Here is a 19,643-nt window from a genome sequence, read left to right as displayed (position 1 = left end):
GGGGTTGTTATTATTAGTCAAACAGAGTAGTCTGGAATAAATTACTCAACTCATTCATTTTATCTTGATCGCATTTAAACAAAATCTGATCAATTAAAAAAAAAATGAAATGGTCTTGTACGTAGAAATATCTTCAACACTATTCCTCATCGCAGTATTTGCAGCATATTGGTTTTGGTATTTAGGAATATATTATTTATATAAAATGTATCAATTTTATACTGCATAATTCATATCTCCGTTGGGCATATAAAGTTTATTGTCTTCACTTCGGAGATTACCAGGAAGGAATCGCATAATAAAGGTTAGTTTCATTCTCAAAGTTGTCGATTAGGTGGTTAAGCTTTTTACATTACTTAATCAACGATAACCTTTAAGATTATTTACCCAAGTAATTAAAATTGATTTTGTCTATTCTTGATTAACAATTAAAAAAAAAACATTTCTGGCATCTTTCACTTAGTGACCGATTAATAAAATGATTTATGAAGGTCTATACTATCAGCAACACTTCATTATTCCAATCACTGGCGGATCCGGGTGGGGGCACAACCGGCCCGTGCCCCCCCCCCCCTCCCCGTTGAGAGGCACAATCTTGTAATGTAAAAATGCCGTTAAAACAAAAGTGTGCCCCACCCCCCCTTTGAAAGAGAAGACCTTTATTTTTGCTTGTCAATTTTTTTTTCTCGGGAAGATGTGAAATGTGCCCCATCCCTTTTGTTGGAAAATCCTGGATCCGCCCGTGATTCCAATTGCATTTTATGATCTGTGCCTCACGTACTGTATATAACGGATGCGAAGTTTATAATCCTTCGAAAGCTAGTATTTCACTTCAAAGGCAAGCCACAGAGTAGAAAAATCAAATAAACGTTACACTGACAATATCAAAAATCTGATTTAAGAAAACAAAGTAACTTTGTTTTGAGAGTTTCTTTAATTTGACAAAAACAGATATATGCACATCCTGGTCGGTATTCCAATTAGGGAAACGATGACGTAATCCACTCAAATTTTCCTTTGTATTTGGTTATATGAAAACAACAAAAACGATTTAACGATTACTATGTTACTGGCGTGCAGGAAGGGGAGGGGGAAGTGGGGAAAAAATCGTTTGCTCGCAATTTTTTAGAAATTTTGCCATGCACCATGATGTGCTTCTCAAAATTATTTGGCCAATAAAGCCCCTGTATAATATCATAAGTTAAGAGAAGATTTTCCTCCAAACGGCATATTAAATTCTACAGTAACACGGTAACACGTCGTGTATGCATGCCGCAGTCGCATCAACAGAATGTTCCAGACCAATCAAACCTATTACGTTATGTTCAAAGATGTGCCATCGGTCGGCTTCGTGTGTGGGTTTAACAAAATGAGATTTTTTTGTTTCTAATTAAATAACACCAAATTGATATTTTCTTCTGCCCTTTAAAGTAAGAAGTAAAGTGGCCATCCCATCATAAACATGAAGGAGAGTGCTAATTTAGTGAAGAGTGGGTTTAGGCTGGTCGTGATTGCGATACTGACAGCTTCTTCCCTGCGGGTCTGTGAGGCCAAGTCTACAGGAGCTCCTGTCTCCGACAACCCTGGTATATGCTCCTCAATGATCCCTATCGGTCATTATATCGGCTCTTCGAGTGAACCTATTCCCTATACTATAACGGCAGATGTCAACACCTTCTCAGCCAGTCAACAAGTCACAGGTATTACATTAACTTGTATCTGAATAACATTTTTATAGTAGTTTGTACATTTATTAACAAGTCCATAGCAATAACAACATTTTCATTCAAAATCGAAAACATGAAATCTGACATCGTTACACAATTATGATTAAATTAAATTTTGACATCTTAAAAATAAAATGTAACGACTTAATATGTTTACTAAAATTACAACAGGGCGAAGTGAATACTGTTTTTCGCTGAGACAGAAAATTAGCGGGTTCCACTAAAATGACTTCATTTGAGATATTTCTAGTTCTTTTCATTACCCCGGGGTCAGCAAATCACAATTCACTTTCCATATTTCAGATCAAATCTAGGTCTATTTTATCAAAGCTACATATAATCGATTAGGACCGAAACTGCTTCGTCGTTGCAATTTGTTGTAAACTCGATTTTTATGAGAGATCCTCGTTGCCTGGTTTTTCTTCTTGCAGTTTCCATTTCCACAGATGCTATGTCGGATCCTTTTAAAGGAATCTTCTTGCAAATGAGGAACGTAGATGACGATGCTATTGTGGGGACTTGGAACGTGGAGGATACCACTAACTTCCAGGCTGTGTCATGCGATGGGGCATCAAATAACGCGCTTACACACAAAAACTCTGTCCCCAAAGGTCTGACCAACACATTTAAGTGGAATGCACCTGCAACCAAACTGTCTGATGTCAAGGTCGTGTGAGTTAGAAATGTATAATTTAGCTTGTACTAGTACTTAAAAAAAAACAGAAAGAGAGAAAATCCATGTTACTGTGAATGAGAGAAAGAGAGAGTATATGATCTTACTGCAAAGCAAAATAATGTCAAGTTCGAAATAAATGAAGAAATACGGATCGGATTTATACTTTAGCTACTGACTTCAGATAAGAGTTGTTATCAAATTTCCCGTTTTCAAGACCCGATATCGTGCATATGCTCGCCTCTCTATTTTTCTTCTCCTCTCTTCTCTTATACCAGCCCTTTCTTTTGTTGTTTAGTCAATAGTTTTACAGGCGTATCCCTACACAAACACCTGCTTTCTGGGCTTTTGCGCCTTCTTCCATATCATACTGTACATAATTTACATACTGTATATGCATTCATTGTTTTGTGAGGTATTATTGATTTGTATAATTTATATAAAAAAATAAATGAATGTTTCATTTGATTAAATGGAATGAAGATCGGTCGATCACACGTCCAGTTTTACATTATAATTGTAAAAAATATATAGTTTACCTGTAATATTTTTATATATTGTAATTTATAAAACTTTCCTGTCGTTGTATAAATTCCGTACTTAATGTTTATAGAAATGTGAACACATTTCATTTCAATTGATCGCAGTCGAAGCAGGAGCGTCGCTATAGGGGATGGGGTGCGACACCCCCCCCCCCCCACACTACCCCTGGATATCGTCGGTAAATCTGCGCTGCCGTCGGGAAAAATGGAGAAAAGGGGTTTTTAAAAAGGAGAAAGAAGAGAGAAAATAGAAAGAAGAGGAAGAGAAAAAGAAAGAGAAATAGGAAGAGAGAAAGAATAAAAGAATGAAAGAAAGAAAGAAAGAAAGAAAGAAAGAAAGAAAGAAAGAAAGAAAGAAAGAAAGAAAGAAAGAAAGAAAGAAAGAAAGAAAGAAAGAAAGAAAGAAAGAAAGGAAGGAAGAGAGAAAAGGAAAACAAAAGGAGCAAGTCAGAGAGAGTAGGGGACGGGGTCGACGAGGTTTTAAATATGTAAACCTGTGTGTCGGTGTAAATAAAGTTGCGGAGTCTGAGATGTTGGGGAAAAAAATAAATTGTCAGTTACGCAAGCACAGGGCTGTCGGACTAACGTCTGTTCCCGACTAACTGTCGGCGCCGGCAGACGTCAGTCCAACGGCTCTGCGTGTCGGGTCACGCAGGGCTGTTCCATCTGCTCCATGTACCTTGAAGTTGCTCAGTCTTTGAGTTCCATTATCTTTGTCAAATGCTAAATAAATGTCAAATTGCATCGTCATTAAATTGTGATTTTTTTCGCAATGTCAAAACATTGATAACATTGTGTGTTTTCCATCCCTAATACAGCGGTACACTTGTACAACAGTACAATACATTTTGGGTTATGGTTCAAGGACCCACGATTCAACATGTTCAAAGTAAGTAATTTTGCTATTTAAAAAATGTGAAATCATTGATAAGATCGCGCTTAGCCATGGTAATAATTTCAAATCATCCGTACCCGATAATGCTGAAGGTTTATAAAGGTCACTGCCACTATTCAGAGGGCACAGTTCCGAGAAAAAGAATCCTAGAAATAATTGAAATAGGGATCTTTTAGCATTTTCCCAGATATATTTCATGAAGGGGTAATTAATTAATCTTGATCGAACAACCTCAAACCTAGGGGGGTGGATTTTGGTAACATTCTTGCCACATACATGTAGCTGTGATAGGGAGTAAGATTCTTTGTAATATGGGATTAAAAAAAGAACACAATCCCATCTTTAATGGGGGTTTCTCCAAGGGCGGAAATCTCACCCCAAAGGTAGGGGGACCAGGGGCTGGAAAATTTGACGAAAGTTATTGTCCTGAAATAAGACTAACCATAATTTCGGTATGCGAGAAAAACCAGAACTGCATTGTGGATAGTAATAATTGAAATAAGATTTTTTTTAAATGCAGTCTAGTCTTTCAATGGCCTTAACTATGAAAGAGTATGAACATTAGCATTATTTCTATCATTTATTCTTTGATATACAAACATTTTGTCTATTTCTTATGAATTATTCTAATCAATAAAGTCATGTAATCTTTACTCTGTCCAGAATGCATTGCACGCCGATGAGTGAGTGCCCTAAGAGTCTGGAACAACCATAAGCATACATGTTATGTGTATGGTTGACCGTTTGAATGAGGGAGGGGGAAGTCTTACCCCCAAATCAAGATGATTTGAGTAAACATAAAAAACAACCTTATATTTCGAAAAGGCCGTGTTTTTTTTTTGGGGGGGGGAGTTATTATCTTAAATATAAACTCATATATATATATAAACTCTTATATATATATATATATATATATATATATATATATATATATATATATATATATATATATATATGCACATATATATAAATATATGTATATATGTGTGTTAGGGTGTGTGCGTGTGTGTGTGTATAGGCCTTACACATGGTTACAATTTTGAAATGTCATCCTAATTTTTCAAAAGTACAAGGATTTGGACCTACTTCCCAAATCTATAAAAATAAAACAATTTTAGGGTAATCATTGATCATCGGCCTGCCTTACTATATTTATGAACTGATCAAGAATTGTTTAAATTGCATGCATTCATTGTTTGAGTTGAACATTGATATGTGGGTTCCATGCTTATCGTTTATATGATCTCAATATTATACTTAGTTTTTAATAGTTTTTAAGTTAACTTTGTCAATCCCGGGCGTTGAAGTGGTTGCATTATCTTTATCCTTGATATTGTCAATTGTCATACACTTTGCAATCTTTTCCATTGATAATAATTATACTATTACTACGACTACTATACGACTACTACTACTACTACTACTACTACTACTATTATTACTACTACTACTACTACTACTACTACTACAACTACAACTACAACTACAACTACTACTACTACTACTACTACTACTACTACTACTATTACTACTACCACTTTTACTACACGTACTACTTCTACTTCTTTTACTACTTCTTCTGCTGCTAGGACTACTACAGTGACCCCTACTACTACTACGACTACTAGACTACTGCTACTAATACTATTACTACTACAACTACACTACTACTACTACTACTACTACTACTACTACTAATAATAATAATAATAATATGCATATATTATCTATCAGTTTCTAATGCCTGCAATCCGAACCCGTGCCTTGCTGGTGGTACATGCGAACTATCAGGTGGGAGCTTCATGTGTAACTGCATACCTCCATACGCTGGACCAACCTGTCATTACCTTGGTGAGAATAATGATTGTGGTAAAGAAGATTGATAAAGGTGATGATCACGCTGAGGACGATTAATTAATTTGATCTTGGTGATTTATGCCACCAACCTGTTATATATATATATATATATATATATATATATATATATATATATATACATGTATATATAATTATTATATATATGTATACACATGTATAAATTTTTTTTTTTTCAAACAAGTGCACACCTTAGTGGAAAATAGTTTGCGATATGATAATGATATTTGATTTTGATTATGATTCGTAGGCAGTCTTTTGTTACAAAGTAATGAACGGTGTTATCTAAATCATTATACTCTTAAAGTATGATTAGAAAAGTACTTCTAGACCAACCTTACATATTTCTTTGAATCGTATGGGATGACCGTGATGATAATACTCGTATTCAACTATAATACAGATTTGTCATTTGCTACAGTTATGTGGCAAATTTGACTTTTACATGGTAATTTAACAAATAAAATACAATGGATTTGGTGTTAGACTTTCACTGTTAAGGATAGACTCCTTTGGATTTGATAGTTCAGGTTGTCATCAAAACAGAGTTTAAATGCAGAGAAACTGGCCAAAAATAGTCTACATCGGAATTCAGTTGAAAGAGCTTCATTGCTTGCAAACTAGTATATTTTTTGTGAAGATTGAGTTGATATATTCGTGGTTTCTTTTATTCTACACGAATAAATATCATGCTTCCATTATTTTAATGAAATGAGAACTTACTTCAAAATTGCCATTCTATTTCTTTTAATATTCATCTCAGTGTTTCCTTGTGATTCCAATCCATGTCAAAATGGTGGGACGTGTGAAGATGTGAATCAAGAATCAGAATTTGTCTGTTCCTGTGCGCCCGGCTACGCCGGTACTACCTGTGATAATCAAGGTAATGGGCTGGTGATGATAAAGTTGATGACGATGATGATGATGATGATGATGATAATGATGATGATGACGATGATGACGATGATGATGATGTGTTTGCAAAATCTGTTCCTGGAGGTATTTGTTTCCTTTATATGCACGCTAGTCAGAGAAGAATTTCTTGCTCTTCGCATTACAATGGAAATCGAGTAACGGATAAAGTAAACACTTTTAAAAAGGATAGGTCAAGGTAACGAATCTTTTGGTGAACATTGAACGATAGACCCCCCCCCCCCCGGGTCGTCTTTCCAGCCTGGCAGGGGTTTACGAATTCAGTAGGGAAGTAGGGAGTTTCGTTACAGATTGTAAACCTTGGAAGCAAACATTTAGGGAACTTTGATACGAAAAGAGGGAAACGTATATATGCTTCTATATTTTTGTTACGTATACCTATTATCATATCAAGTTTGGTTCATGGGCTTCATGGGGTAAATTATAACAAACCAGATGCATTTTCGACAGGGGGGGGGGTTGTCAGCTGCCCCCTTTCCGACCGCATATAATTATAATTATAATCATAATTATATAATTATTTTTGTAATTTATACCCAGATTATCATATTAACATACTTCTGGTCATGGGCTACGTGGGGTAAAGAATAAAATATAGAACAAGGGGGTATTTTGGAGGGGGTCTAGTAGGGGCCAAAAGCTGAAGGGCCATTGCTGACATCCATTTCTGACACAATGTCATAGTATAAACACATGTCTGGGGTCAAATTCCACTGACCCAATAAGGTTAATCAAAATGCTGCAGCCTCCAGTCACAAAATATACCTAACGCTATTTTAGCACTAGACAAAGAAAAAGAAAACACGACAGAAATTGCATTTCCCAAAACGATTTTGGTTTATATCGACAGAAATGACAGAGGCGGATGTTTGCACCCCTAACCCTTGCTTTAATGGAGGAACTTGTGGTGCGTTAGGCTCGCTTAATTTCTATTGTATCTGTCCTCCTTGGCAAGCTGGGCGGTTTTGTGAACTAAGGGGTAAGATAATTCAACAAATATAAATCAAAAATGTAGCTGATGCTGATGACTATGATGATGTTTACGACTAAAACATCACTGCTACAGTAGTAAAGGCAGTTGTTTTGCTCTTATTAGTAACTAATAAAACAAAACAACTGAGTTATCGAGATAACAGTGGTGACAATGAATTTTGGCAAAGAAGTTGATGTCAAGGAATTTACTGGTAGATGTACTAATGTGTGGGTGTGTGTATTTTATGTAATCATGAAATATTGTAAAACGACATTGAATCAAATAAGATTAGGTTAATATTGAATAAACAGATTATGGCAAAAAGTCATTATTTTATATAAGTAGTAGTAGAATAGCAGTAGAACTCGTTGTAGAAGTAACATGTTGGGGTCAGTAGCAGTATTGTCGTTTGGAGAATTCCAGTTGTCTGGTTGTAGTAGGATAATATAAGCCATGTTTACTGCTACAGTTCTTCTTTGCATGTCAAAAAATTCTTTTCCAAACTATTAACTCCGTCTAAATGTTATTTCCTTGCATGTGAAGTTTTCCCCTGCGATTCATTGCCTTGCTTAAACGGAGGGGTGTGCCAGAATGTAGATCAAAACACAGAGTTCTTGTGCGAATGTAGTGGAACTGGTTACACGGGACGTACATGTGCAGACGGTAAATAAAATATAATTCGAAAAGAAGTATATGGCCCGTATTCTGAACTCGGGTTTAACTTGGACCGTGGTCTAACTTTGTGGTAAAATTACTGGAAGTCAAATGTGTCAAAATTTGGTCATATGGGATGTTTCTTATTTTTACTGTGCTCTTTCCTGATTCTTTAATGGTGAAGACATTTATCTTGTTTGTCATTTCCAGACAATTAAGAATGATTTAAGAATCAAATGAGCTGATACTATGACACTCTACTGTTAGAGATTTATGTCACAATTGGCTATCCATAGTTAAACCACAAAATTAGACCAGAGTTTAGATTAAACCCGACTTAAGAATACGGTCCTATGGATTCAGGTCAACGCAGTCAAGTTCATTGTGTTTTTTTTTTCGGAAATAAGCAAGCAAAACTTTGCAATCTTTTCCATTGATAATAATTATACTACTACGACTACTATACGACTACTACTGCTACTAATATTACTACTGCTACTACTATTACTACTAATACTATTACTACTACTACTACTGCTACTGCTACTACTACTACTACTACTACTACTACTACTACTACTACTACTACTTTTACTTCTACTACTACTACTACTACTACTACTACTACTACTACTACTACTACTAATGATAATAATGATAATAATGATAATAATACTAATGATAATATTATGCATATATTATTTATCAGTTTCAAATGCCTGCGATCCGAACCCGTGCCTATCTGGTGGTACATGCGAACTATCAGGTAGGAGCTTCATGTGTAACTGCATACCTCCATACGCTGGACCAACCTGTCATTACCTTGGTGAGAATACTGATTGTGGTAAAGAAGATTAATAAGGGTGATGATCACGCTGAGGACGATTAATTATTTTGATCTTTGTGATTTATGCCACCAACCTGTTATATATACATGTATATATGATTATTATATATATATATACATGTACTGTATATATATAATTTTTTCAAACAAGTGCACACCTTAGTGGAAAATCGTTTGCGATATGATAACGATATTTGATTTTGATTATGATTCGTTGGCAGTCTTTTGTTACAAAGTAATGAACGGCGTTATCTAAATCATTATACTCTTAAAGTATGATTAGAAAAGTACTTCTAGACCAACCTTACATATTCCTTTGAATCGTATGATATGACCGTGATTATGATGATAATACTCGTATTCAACTATAATACAGATTTGTCATTTGCTACAGTTATGTGGCAAATTTGACGTTTACATGGTAATTTAACAAATAAAATACAATGGATTTGGTGTTAGACTTTCACTGTTAAGGATAGACTCCTTTGGATTTGATAGTTCAGGTTGTCATGAATACAGAGTTGAAATGTTGAGAAACTGGCCAAAAATAGTCTACATCGGAATTCAGTTGAAAAATATTAATTGTTTTCAAACTATTTTATCTTTTTGTGAAGATTGAGTTGATATATTCGTGGTTTCTTTTATTCTACACGAATAAATATCATGCTTCCATTATTTTAATGAAATGAGAACTTACTTCAAAATTGCCATTCTATTTCTTTTAATATTCATCTCAGTGTTTCCTTGTGACTCCAATCCATGTCAAAATGGTGGGACGTGTGAAGATGTGAATCAAGAATCAGAATTTGTCTGTTCCTGTGCGCCTGGCTACGCCGGTACTACATGTGACAATCAAGGTAATGGGCTGGTGATGATGAAGTTGATGACGATGATGATGATGTGATAGCAAAGGCTTTCCCTGGAGGTATTTGTTTCCTTTATATGCACACTAGTCAGAGAAGAATTTCTTGTACTTCACATTACAATGGAAATCAAGTAACGGATAAACATAAAACTCTCAAAAAGGATTGGTCAAAGTATAAGAATCTGTTGGGAAACATGTGTCCGACAGATGAAAATGATCAATATTAACCAAAATTCTGAAAGGTTTTAAGAGTGTGTTTGTCACGAGCATGATCTTTTTTCACACACACATACACACACACACCCTCTCACACAAGAAAATAGTTAATTTCTTATATGCCTTACATAATTGTGAGCATTTTTCCAAGGTAAGGAAGATAATGGGTATCTTTACTTTGTCAATGCTAATATCCGTGTATGTATATACTATCAAGAATGTAGTTGTTTATCGTCATAACACCTCAGAATACGACAAATTATTTTTTCATCATTGATAAATCTCTTCAGCAGTTATTGTCGACAAAATCATCCAAATTACATACACAATAGACCCCCCCCCCCCCGGGTCGTCTTTCCAGCCTGGCAGGGATTAACGAATTCAGTAGGGAGTTTCGTTACAGACTGTAAACCTTGGAAACAAACATTTAAGGAACTTCAATACGGAACGAGGGAAACGTATTTATGCTTCCATATTTTTGTTACGTATACCTATTATAATTCATATCAAGTTTGGTTCATGGGCTTCATGGGGTAAATTTTAACAAACCAGATGCATTTTCGACAGGGGGGGGGGTTGTCAGCTGCCCCCTTTCCGACCGCCTATAATTATAATTATAATCATAATTATATAATTATTTTTGTAATTTATACCCAGATTATCATATTAACATACTTCTGGTCATGGGAAACTTGGGGTAAAAAAATATATACATAGAACAAGGGGGTATTTTTTGAGGGGGTCTAGGAGGGGCCAAAACCTGAGCGCCCATTGCTGACATCCATTTCTGACACAATGTTACGGTGTGAACGCATATCTGGGGTCAGATCACATGCCTGGACTCAATAGGGTTAATCAAAATTCTGCAGCACAAATTATACCTAACGCTATTTTAGCACTAGACAAAGAAAAAAAACACGACAGAAATTGCATTTCCCAAAACGATTTTGGTTTATATCGACAGAAATGACAGAGGCGGATGTTTGCACCCCTAACCCTTGCTTTAATGGAGGAACTTGCGGTGCATTAGGCTCGCTTAATTTCTATTGTATCTGTCCTCCTTGGCAAGCTGGGCGGTTTTGTGAACTAAGGGGTAAGATAATTCAACAAATATAAATGTAAAATGTAGCTGATGCTGATGACTATGATGATACTTACAACTTAAACATCACTGCTACAGTAGTAATGGCAGTTGTTTTGCTCTTATTAGTAACTAATAAAACAAAACAACTGAGTTATCGAGATAACAGTGGTGACAATGAATTTTGGCAAAGTTGATGTCAAGGAATTTACTGGTAGATGTACTAATGTGTGGGTGTGTGTGTGTATATTTTTATGTGATCATGAAATATTGTAAAACGACATTGAATCAAATAAGATTAGGTTAATATTGAATAAACAGATTATGGCAAAAAGTCATTATTTTATATAAGTAGTAGTAGAATAGCAGTAGAACTCGTTGTAGAAGTAACATGTTGGAGTCAGTAGCAGTATTGTCGTTTGGGGAGTTGCAGTTGTCTGGTTGTAGTAGGATAATATAAGCCATGTTTACTGCTACAGTTCTTCTTTGCATGTCAAAAAATTCTTTTCCAAACTATTAACTCCGTCTAAATGTTATTTCCTTGCATGTGAAGTTTTCCCCTGCGATTCCTTGCCTTGCTTAAACGGAGGGGTGTGCCAGAATGTAGATCAAAACACAGAGTTCTTGTGCGAATGTAGTGGAACTGGTTACACGGGACGTACATGTGCAGACGGTAAATAAAATATAATTCGAAAAAAAGTATATGGCCCATATTCTGAACTTTAACTTGGACCGTGGTCTAACTTTGTGGTAAAATTACTGGAAGTCAAATGTGTCAAAATTTGGTCACATGGGATGTTTCTTATTTTTACTGTGCTCTTTCCTGATTCTTTAATGGTGAAGACATTTATCTTGTTCGTCATTTCCAGACAATTAAGAATGATTTGAGAATCAAATGAGCTGATACTATGACACTCTACTGTTAGAGATTTATGTCACAATTGGCTATCCATAGTTAAACCACAAAATTAGACCAGAGTTTAGATTAAACCCGACTTAAGAATATGGTCCTATGGATTCAGGTCAACGCAGTCAAGTTCATTGTGTTTTTTTAATTCGGAAATAATTCGGAAATAAGCAATTAAAACTTCTATAATAGTATAAGATTTATATTTGGTAAATTTTTTATGAAGATCCTTACTCCTGGGGCCCGTAACACAAAGGTTATCGATTGGTCTTAAGCTTGATTTTCACGATTGATTGCACATTGTAGTCAATGGAATCAATCGTAAAAATTGTTCTACGATCATTGCTAAGCTTTGTGTTATGGGCCCCTGGCTGACTTTTGATATATCGTACATATACTACATATTACCTCTCAGCAAAATCATAACTCAAAATCACTTGTAAGAATTCTCCTCAGCAAACATCACAACTGAATAATTGATATCAAATGGGGAAAAGAAGAAGAATATAACGTTTTGATATTCATGAATAAACAAAAACAAAAATGTAAAATGTAACAGCAATTCATCAGCAATGACATTTATAACTTTTATCAAACGCGGATCCAGGGGGTTGGAGTAGATGGAAAAAAAAATTGGCTGTGTAACCCAATAAAATTCTGAAAATGTCTATTCAGTTTCAGACGCAGAAATTTTTCTAGGAAAAGGCTACATAACAATGTTAAAAATGTTTCTGCCATCACTTCTATGAAATTTCGGATCCGCCCCAATACCGTTTTTTATGAATCCAATCGCTCCATGCCAATGGTTATTATTCGTGTAATATGTGTCTTGGGTTTTATCATTTACAATGAAGTGTTGAAAGTTTTCAACCAAAACGTCACTGAGTTCACTCTTTGATTACAAATGACCAAATAGATTTATAAATGCAATTAGTATGATCAATTAAATTTGCCTGTTTTTTATAATACACCGGAAGATCACCCTTGGTCTATAGCCTCATAATATGAATTAGGTTCGTCTATAAACCAGATCAGCGATTATAACATTTAGTCTTGTTTCATTTAGCCGAATAACTAAATGCCTAATATATGAATAGAGCTTATTTGCCTCATGTCACATCGGATAATAGAAAATGAAAATAGGACAAAAAATAATTATCAAACAGTCGGGAGTGGTAATAGGGCCTTCAGGTAATATGTTAAGTGTGATTTGGTCAACGTGAAAAATATACCAAACAAATTAATCAAATAAAGATACTTTTGCTCTTTTTTTAATTATTCAAAATGCTTTTGACCATGTATGCATATATTGATAAGAAGCATTTTCTTCTCCCTACTTCTGAAAAGTCGTTGCCTGTAGTTCTGACCCCTGCATGAACGGAGGAACTTGTATTGGCAGTAACCAGGATTCTGAGTATACATGTAACTGCCCCGTGGGATATGCTGGCACACGATGTGGAACAGGTATGTTTATAGTCTACCACAATATCTAGCATAGCATTCCCGTTAAACGTTTGCATGGTTAAAGAATGAACCGTTTAACAAAATATAAATTGAGCAGAAATAGAAAATATGCATTCAAATTAATGATCCCTGACTCCTAATGTCAGTAAAATATAAATTTTATGTTAGAAGCTTGCACAGAGCTCGAGTAAGGTTTTTAGCTTTCCAGACGAGATAAAAGGTGGGTACTGACATTTCAAAGTGACACCACCAAAATAAATATTCCGTCTCAGGTCATTCACGTCATTTCAATTCTTGATTGATTCTGCACGTATTTTTGTATGTCTGTGAGGGATGGGCTCTTGATGATAATAATGTTAATAATAATAATGATAATAATAATAACGATGATGATGATGATGATGGTGAGAATAATAATAATGATAATAATAATAGTAATAACAATAATGATTTTAAAAATATGCAACATTCATATAGCCCTGAATACAGTGTTTCTAAGCGGTGCATACTATTACCATTGCTTTACCATTTTATTCATTTCAATTTCGAATAGCGTTAAGACTGTCAACGTTCAATCAATACTATCATGACTCTGTCATTTCGAACTTTATCTTTTCATTCTGATACATTTTAACTGTAGCTGTCAGTCCATGCGAGGAAAACTCTTGCGAGAACGGGGCAACCTGCAATGGGATTCCTGGTGGTGAGGCGTACACCTGCACCTGTCTTCCAGAATATACTGGTACCCTATGTGAAACATGTAAGATATCTGTATTACATACAACCCAACTCCATTCGAATGATAATCCGCTGCCATGCGATAAAAAAATAAAAAGCCTAAATAGACCTACTATTACAATATGACAAGTTCAATATGATTCAAGACTTTCTTAATAGATGTACATGTAATTTAAATCGAAATTACAACATAAGGCATTTTTTTTTATCATAAAGTTCTTAATAATTTCGGATCGGAGTGCCAGCAGAGTAATTGCTCAATATTAAAGGGATTGTCCGGGCTGAAAGTATTTATAACTTAATAAATAGAGTATAATTCACTGAGCAAAATGTAGAAAATTTCATCAAAATCGGATAACAAATAACAAAGTTATTGAATGTTAAAGTTTAGCAATATTTTGTGAAAACAGTCGTCATGAATATTAATAAGGTGGGCTAATGATGTCACATCCCCACTTGTTCTTTTGTATTTTATTATATGAAATTAGGTTTATTCATTTTTTTTCCTCCAAGAACTAGAAAAATTGGATTTACAACTGATTTAGTGCAATAGATATAAATTGCTGCATCTTATTTCATTATAAGGGAGACATATTATTCACACAAGTATGAAATAATGAAAAAATTATGATTTTATGTAATAACGTAAGAAAACGGAAAGTGGGGATGTGACATCATCAGCACACAAGGAACTTGTGATGCTTAAATGAGATGTATTTTGTTTTATTACTAGACTTGAAATACGAAAGATCGCAGAGTGTGAAGAGCGCTAAATAAAACCAATCACGAACATTGTTATCAATGATTATGTTGATATGCGATTTTCATATCAGAATACGCAATTTTCTTACCTTTACCGTTGTAACATTTCTTAAACAGCGCTTGTCACTACACAAGCTTCTACTTCAGCATCAACAACAGGACATGGAAGCAAGATTACCTACAACATCTGCACCTTGGTTGCCACAATTTCGATCCCCCTCTATGTTCTCTGATTACGTAATAAAGCAGAAAAAATTATTGAATCCGGCAGTATTTCAGGAGCAGTATGGAGAGAAGAATTAGACTAGAATCATTTACTTTTAACTTGCTTTTTAAATGAGAATCGTCTTTGGCTGGTATGTGGAGGAGAACATCGCATGATTTTTTATGCTATTTTTATGCTTGTTATTTATATAATTTGTAATGACTATTATTATGATTATTTATGCTAAAATGATTCCATTTAATAAAAAATTATATTTATCTGCAGTAAGCAAAAAGGACATTCAATTGCAAAAGGAACCAAGTCCAGAATCGCTTTATATCTTAGCTGATGTTTACATGTTCTTTATAGGGCATTATTAGATGTTATTTACTTCATGCGAACGTGTTATAAAAAGGAAAATTGAAAGCGTCATTTTAAAAGACAAATATATATATATTGTCATTGTTCAAAACCCACCTTCACCCGACAAAGGAAATTATAGACATTTTTTCGGCATCACCAATTTGTCCAAAGGGTAGATAGTTCTGGGGAACCTTGATTTAAGCTACGCCTATCATTCTTCTTTGCATCCATTTCTTTACAATATTTAAATAAAAGAGATGCCAAAGCTGTTGTACATGTATAACTTCACATATATATATATATATATATGCATATATACATATGCATATTGAATAATTAACTTGTTAAATGTTATTGTTCCTTAGAAGGTTAGCTAAGTTAAAAAATCAGATTTATCAAGATTACATTGTTTATTGTTGTGATTTTTATTCTACATTACAAAGTAGCCATTAGCTTTAATAATCAAACACCTTGCTTGTGTTATCATTGTAACGGATCAATGAGTTAGAATCATTGGAAGGGGTACCATGTTAGTTCTAGTATCGTACTACTGTGTGTCTTATTTACTCAATCTAATGTATTCATCCTGTACAGAGTAGCACAAAATTAACATGGGTTCCATAGTACAACAAAGTGATTTAAACTAAAAATGTTCAATAGCGATGGTAAGTCTACTAAATGAATATTTATGAATATTGGAAAATTGTGTCTACTTTATTTGCACTATGTTACTCGTAAAATGATGATACTGTATAGATGTATTTACTTGAATTAACATAATAAAGACAACTAAAAAAATATTCTCAGAAAGGCTTCTCGAATTGATCGTTTATCAATTTAATCAACGGTCATTCTCAGAACTGTATAAAATCCATATAAGATGTGTTACTTTTTTGCGCCGATGTTACATGTAGTAACTTAATGAACGCCGGTGTTAATAAACAGGTGTAAACATTCAATCTTCAGATCTATGGATGAAGATGAGGTTAAAAAACATTAAAATATTGAGTGATAATATTAATTAAAATAACCAGCTTTCTGTTTCCTTTGTTTTCAAATAAATCCTCTTGAATACATTTTCGGGATGTCTCAGCCAACAATAGTGATCTTCAACTAATATTACACCGATTAAAGCAATTCAATTCAATGCTGCAAGCTTTAAGTCAAAACACTTATCGTTTTTAGACTTGATTTTTAGTTTAAATTCATCATTTCAAAAAATAAACGGGTGCCAATATTTCAATATTTATAGATCACTCCGCAAGAACGGACACGGCTCATTATTGAAAAGATGTTCTTTAATTCTGAAATTGTTGTTGTTGTTTTTTGGTTTTTGTATCTTTTATAATATGAAAAGGGTGGCTTTTATCTGTTCCACCCCCAAACATGTTTTTTTTTATTTCAATTCAAAATAATTCATTTTCTTATAACAAAACACTTACTTCATCCATATAACTAAATATACTGTATAATGAATGTAAACATATAAAATTTGGCATAAAGCCGGTTTGATTTGTCATGGCCGTAAAACCGGTGGCCCGGTTATGGAAAAGAGTTCCTTTTGCGACAGACAATCCGAGGCAGCTGGCAGCCGTCTGTTTCGAGGAGCTTTTAAATATCAACGGAGTTCAGTGGAACTACCAGAGATCAAAGCTTTTGGTCTAGAGCGAACCCTAATCCTAACCCTAACTTTTGGGGTATAAGATGTGCATAACAAGGGAAATCTAGATGGATATCTAACCATTTCGTTTTACATCAATGAAATAATATGTATCTTCGAGTGCGCGTTTCAAATTCAGCTGGAATTGTGGCGTCTCTTTCCTTAAAAATGCTACGTGCAATGCAACACTTGCAACATGGTAGAAAAAACTCTTTACAATGCTGCCCTCTATCATGTCTATGTTAAATATGTAATACATTAGATTACGGTCAATTAAAAAAAAACACTTATCACACATGATATATGGCTGCTGCATGATATGGTCTTTTTCAAAACACCAAATAAGTATGGAAAGAATAATTTACAATGAAATTTCAGAAACTTTTGTTTCAAGTTGATAATCCATTTCCCTGTTATGGTTTTTCTTCTCCTTTTTAAAATACTTTTCTTCTTCTTCTGGAAAAAGTACAGTCCACCGTTTGGTGTATTGTCGTACTGGGTACGACCATGTTTTTGTTCCGATGTGCTCTAATTTCCCAATTTTAGGAATTATAAAAAGAATTAGAAAGACAAATACACATATAAAACTGGTGATCAGGATATTTAAAGCTATGACAATTCGATTTTAATCTTAATTTGTGTTATATTCTCGTTTATACTTCTTAGAATACAAAGTAAGAAAATTAAACGTAAAGAATTGTGTGACTCTTTACGGGGTGACACACACTTTGATCATCTAATTGAATACACATACACACAGTAATTAATGTTAATTTAACACCAGCCCGGAATCTATATAGGCCTGTCCACACCAGAGATGTATTGAAACAACACTAGTTTGGAATCAAACCGATGCTGTTTTGATACTAATTGGTGTTGTATAAACACTTATCTGGTGTGGACACATAGATTCCAGGCTGGCGGTAAGTAAATGCCGTAGTTCTTGTAGTGCATAAAAAAGAATAAATAGCTATTTATAATATTGGAGAAATAGATGCATCAATGACAAGGAAGACTTGTGTTACATCAATAACACGCCATATATTAAATAATATTATATTGAATCATAAACCCTGCTAAATGAAAGTAAATAAAGTTAAAAGCCAACATAACATGAAAGAAAAACAAGCCTAAGCCTAGGTGTTCTCAGGTTAAATTGTGGCGGATGATAATCTTAGATGAAGAATGGAGATGTACTCAGGAAAGAGGGCCAGGGAAGGAAAATATAATCTCCCAAATAGTTCCTGCAGTGAAAAAGAAGAGCAGAATTTAGATACGATATTTTAGACAGGGACAAGACAGGGGGAAAGGGAGACCTAAAAGCAGAGAGGGAGAGAGAGAAGTATATCCTTTCCAAACATTTCTGTGGCGTGTTGTAAAATAATAATTTGTGACTTGAGATCTTTTTTATGTTGTACTTTTTTCTTATTTGTTTTCGAATCACGATTTTTCAATTATTTAAGTATTTAATGTAGAGGGTAGGCCTATTTATCAAACACATGGTTAAGTACGCTATCTCATTCACGAGTCCACTGTTTGAAAAGTGGACTCTGTAGAGAGTAGCCCTCTATGTGCTTTACAATAATGGATAGAAAATATGAATATATAAACAATAAAATGCTTCATTAATTACAACAATAACATGAAGGTAAATAAAACACAATGTAACTCAAAATAGCAAAGAAATGGCGCAAATTACGCATGTATGTAAACCCAGGTTTAGATCTGGGTCACGTTTCATAAAGACTTATTATGATAACAAATGCAAGAATTCTATAACAAATTACCTATCAGCCAATCAGGTTGAAGGATTTCAGTAGCTTATAACTGTTATTTTAAATTTGTTATTGAAACAAGTTTTATGAAACGGACCCCTGTACTTACGTGAGTATTTTCTAAATATAAACTAACCGGTAATCTAAATTTATGTCACATTTCTATTCCTTATGGCTACACCTACACATGGATACACTCAAGTATATTATATCCATTTTGTTTCGTGCTTATATTCGCCATAAATTCACGTTTAGTTTTATTTCAAGTACAAATTGCACTATGTAATCACTATGTAGCACATACTACATGAAATGTGTATCTCAGTGTGCTTTAAGACTTTCCACGTCAGTCATTGAATCTCTCTCTTTGTTATCCTAAAAGACCTAATGACAAAATGAATACGTAGAATATATATTTTCACAGGCGAGGCGCGCACGTGTGAAAAGTTTTTATGACGATCAATATTCTCTATATGGTCTTCCTTCCA

The 19,643-nt window shown here is 34.3% G+C and overlaps 1 protein-coding gene across 3 annotated transcripts; it reads left to right on the top strand.

Annotated features, from left to right (window-relative positions):
- The first annotated feature begins 201 nt into the window (after positions 1–201).
- LOC129282003 (fibropellin-1-like) lies at positions 202–16,744 on the top strand. 3 transcript variants are annotated; one of them, XM_064095813.1, is made up of 13 exons: positions 202–304; positions 1,432–1,700; positions 2,159–2,399; positions 3,761–3,831; positions 5,572–5,688; positions 6,476–6,595; positions 8,162–8,281; positions 8,982–9,098; positions 9,857–9,976; positions 11,835–11,954; positions 13,536–13,652; positions 14,293–14,412; positions 15,270–16,744. In XM_064095813.1, exons 2-13 carry the CDS (start codon positions 1,463–1,465, stop codon positions 15,383–15,385), a joined length of 1,617 nt encoding a protein of 538 aa, XP_063951883.1. In that variant the 5' UTR covers positions 202–304; positions 1,432–1,462; the 3' UTR covers positions 15,386–16,744. The 3 variants fall into 3 exon arrangements, with proteins under 3 accessions (XP_063951883.1, XP_063951884.1, XP_063951885.1); XM_064095814.1 differs by lacking the exon at positions 8,162–8,281; XM_064095815.1 differs by lacking the exon at positions 11,835–11,954.
- The last annotated feature ends 2,899 nt before the right edge of the window (positions 16,745–19,643 follow it).

This window comes from Lytechinus pictus, chromosome 2 (genome assembly GCF_037042905.1).
Source record: "Lytechinus pictus isolate F3 Inbred chromosome 2, Lp3.0, whole genome shotgun sequence".
NCBI classification, from domain to species: Eukaryota; Metazoa; Echinodermata; class Echinoidea; order Temnopleuroida; family Toxopneustidae; genus Lytechinus; species Lytechinus pictus.
This window is presented reverse-complemented; position numbering and strand designations above follow the sequence as displayed.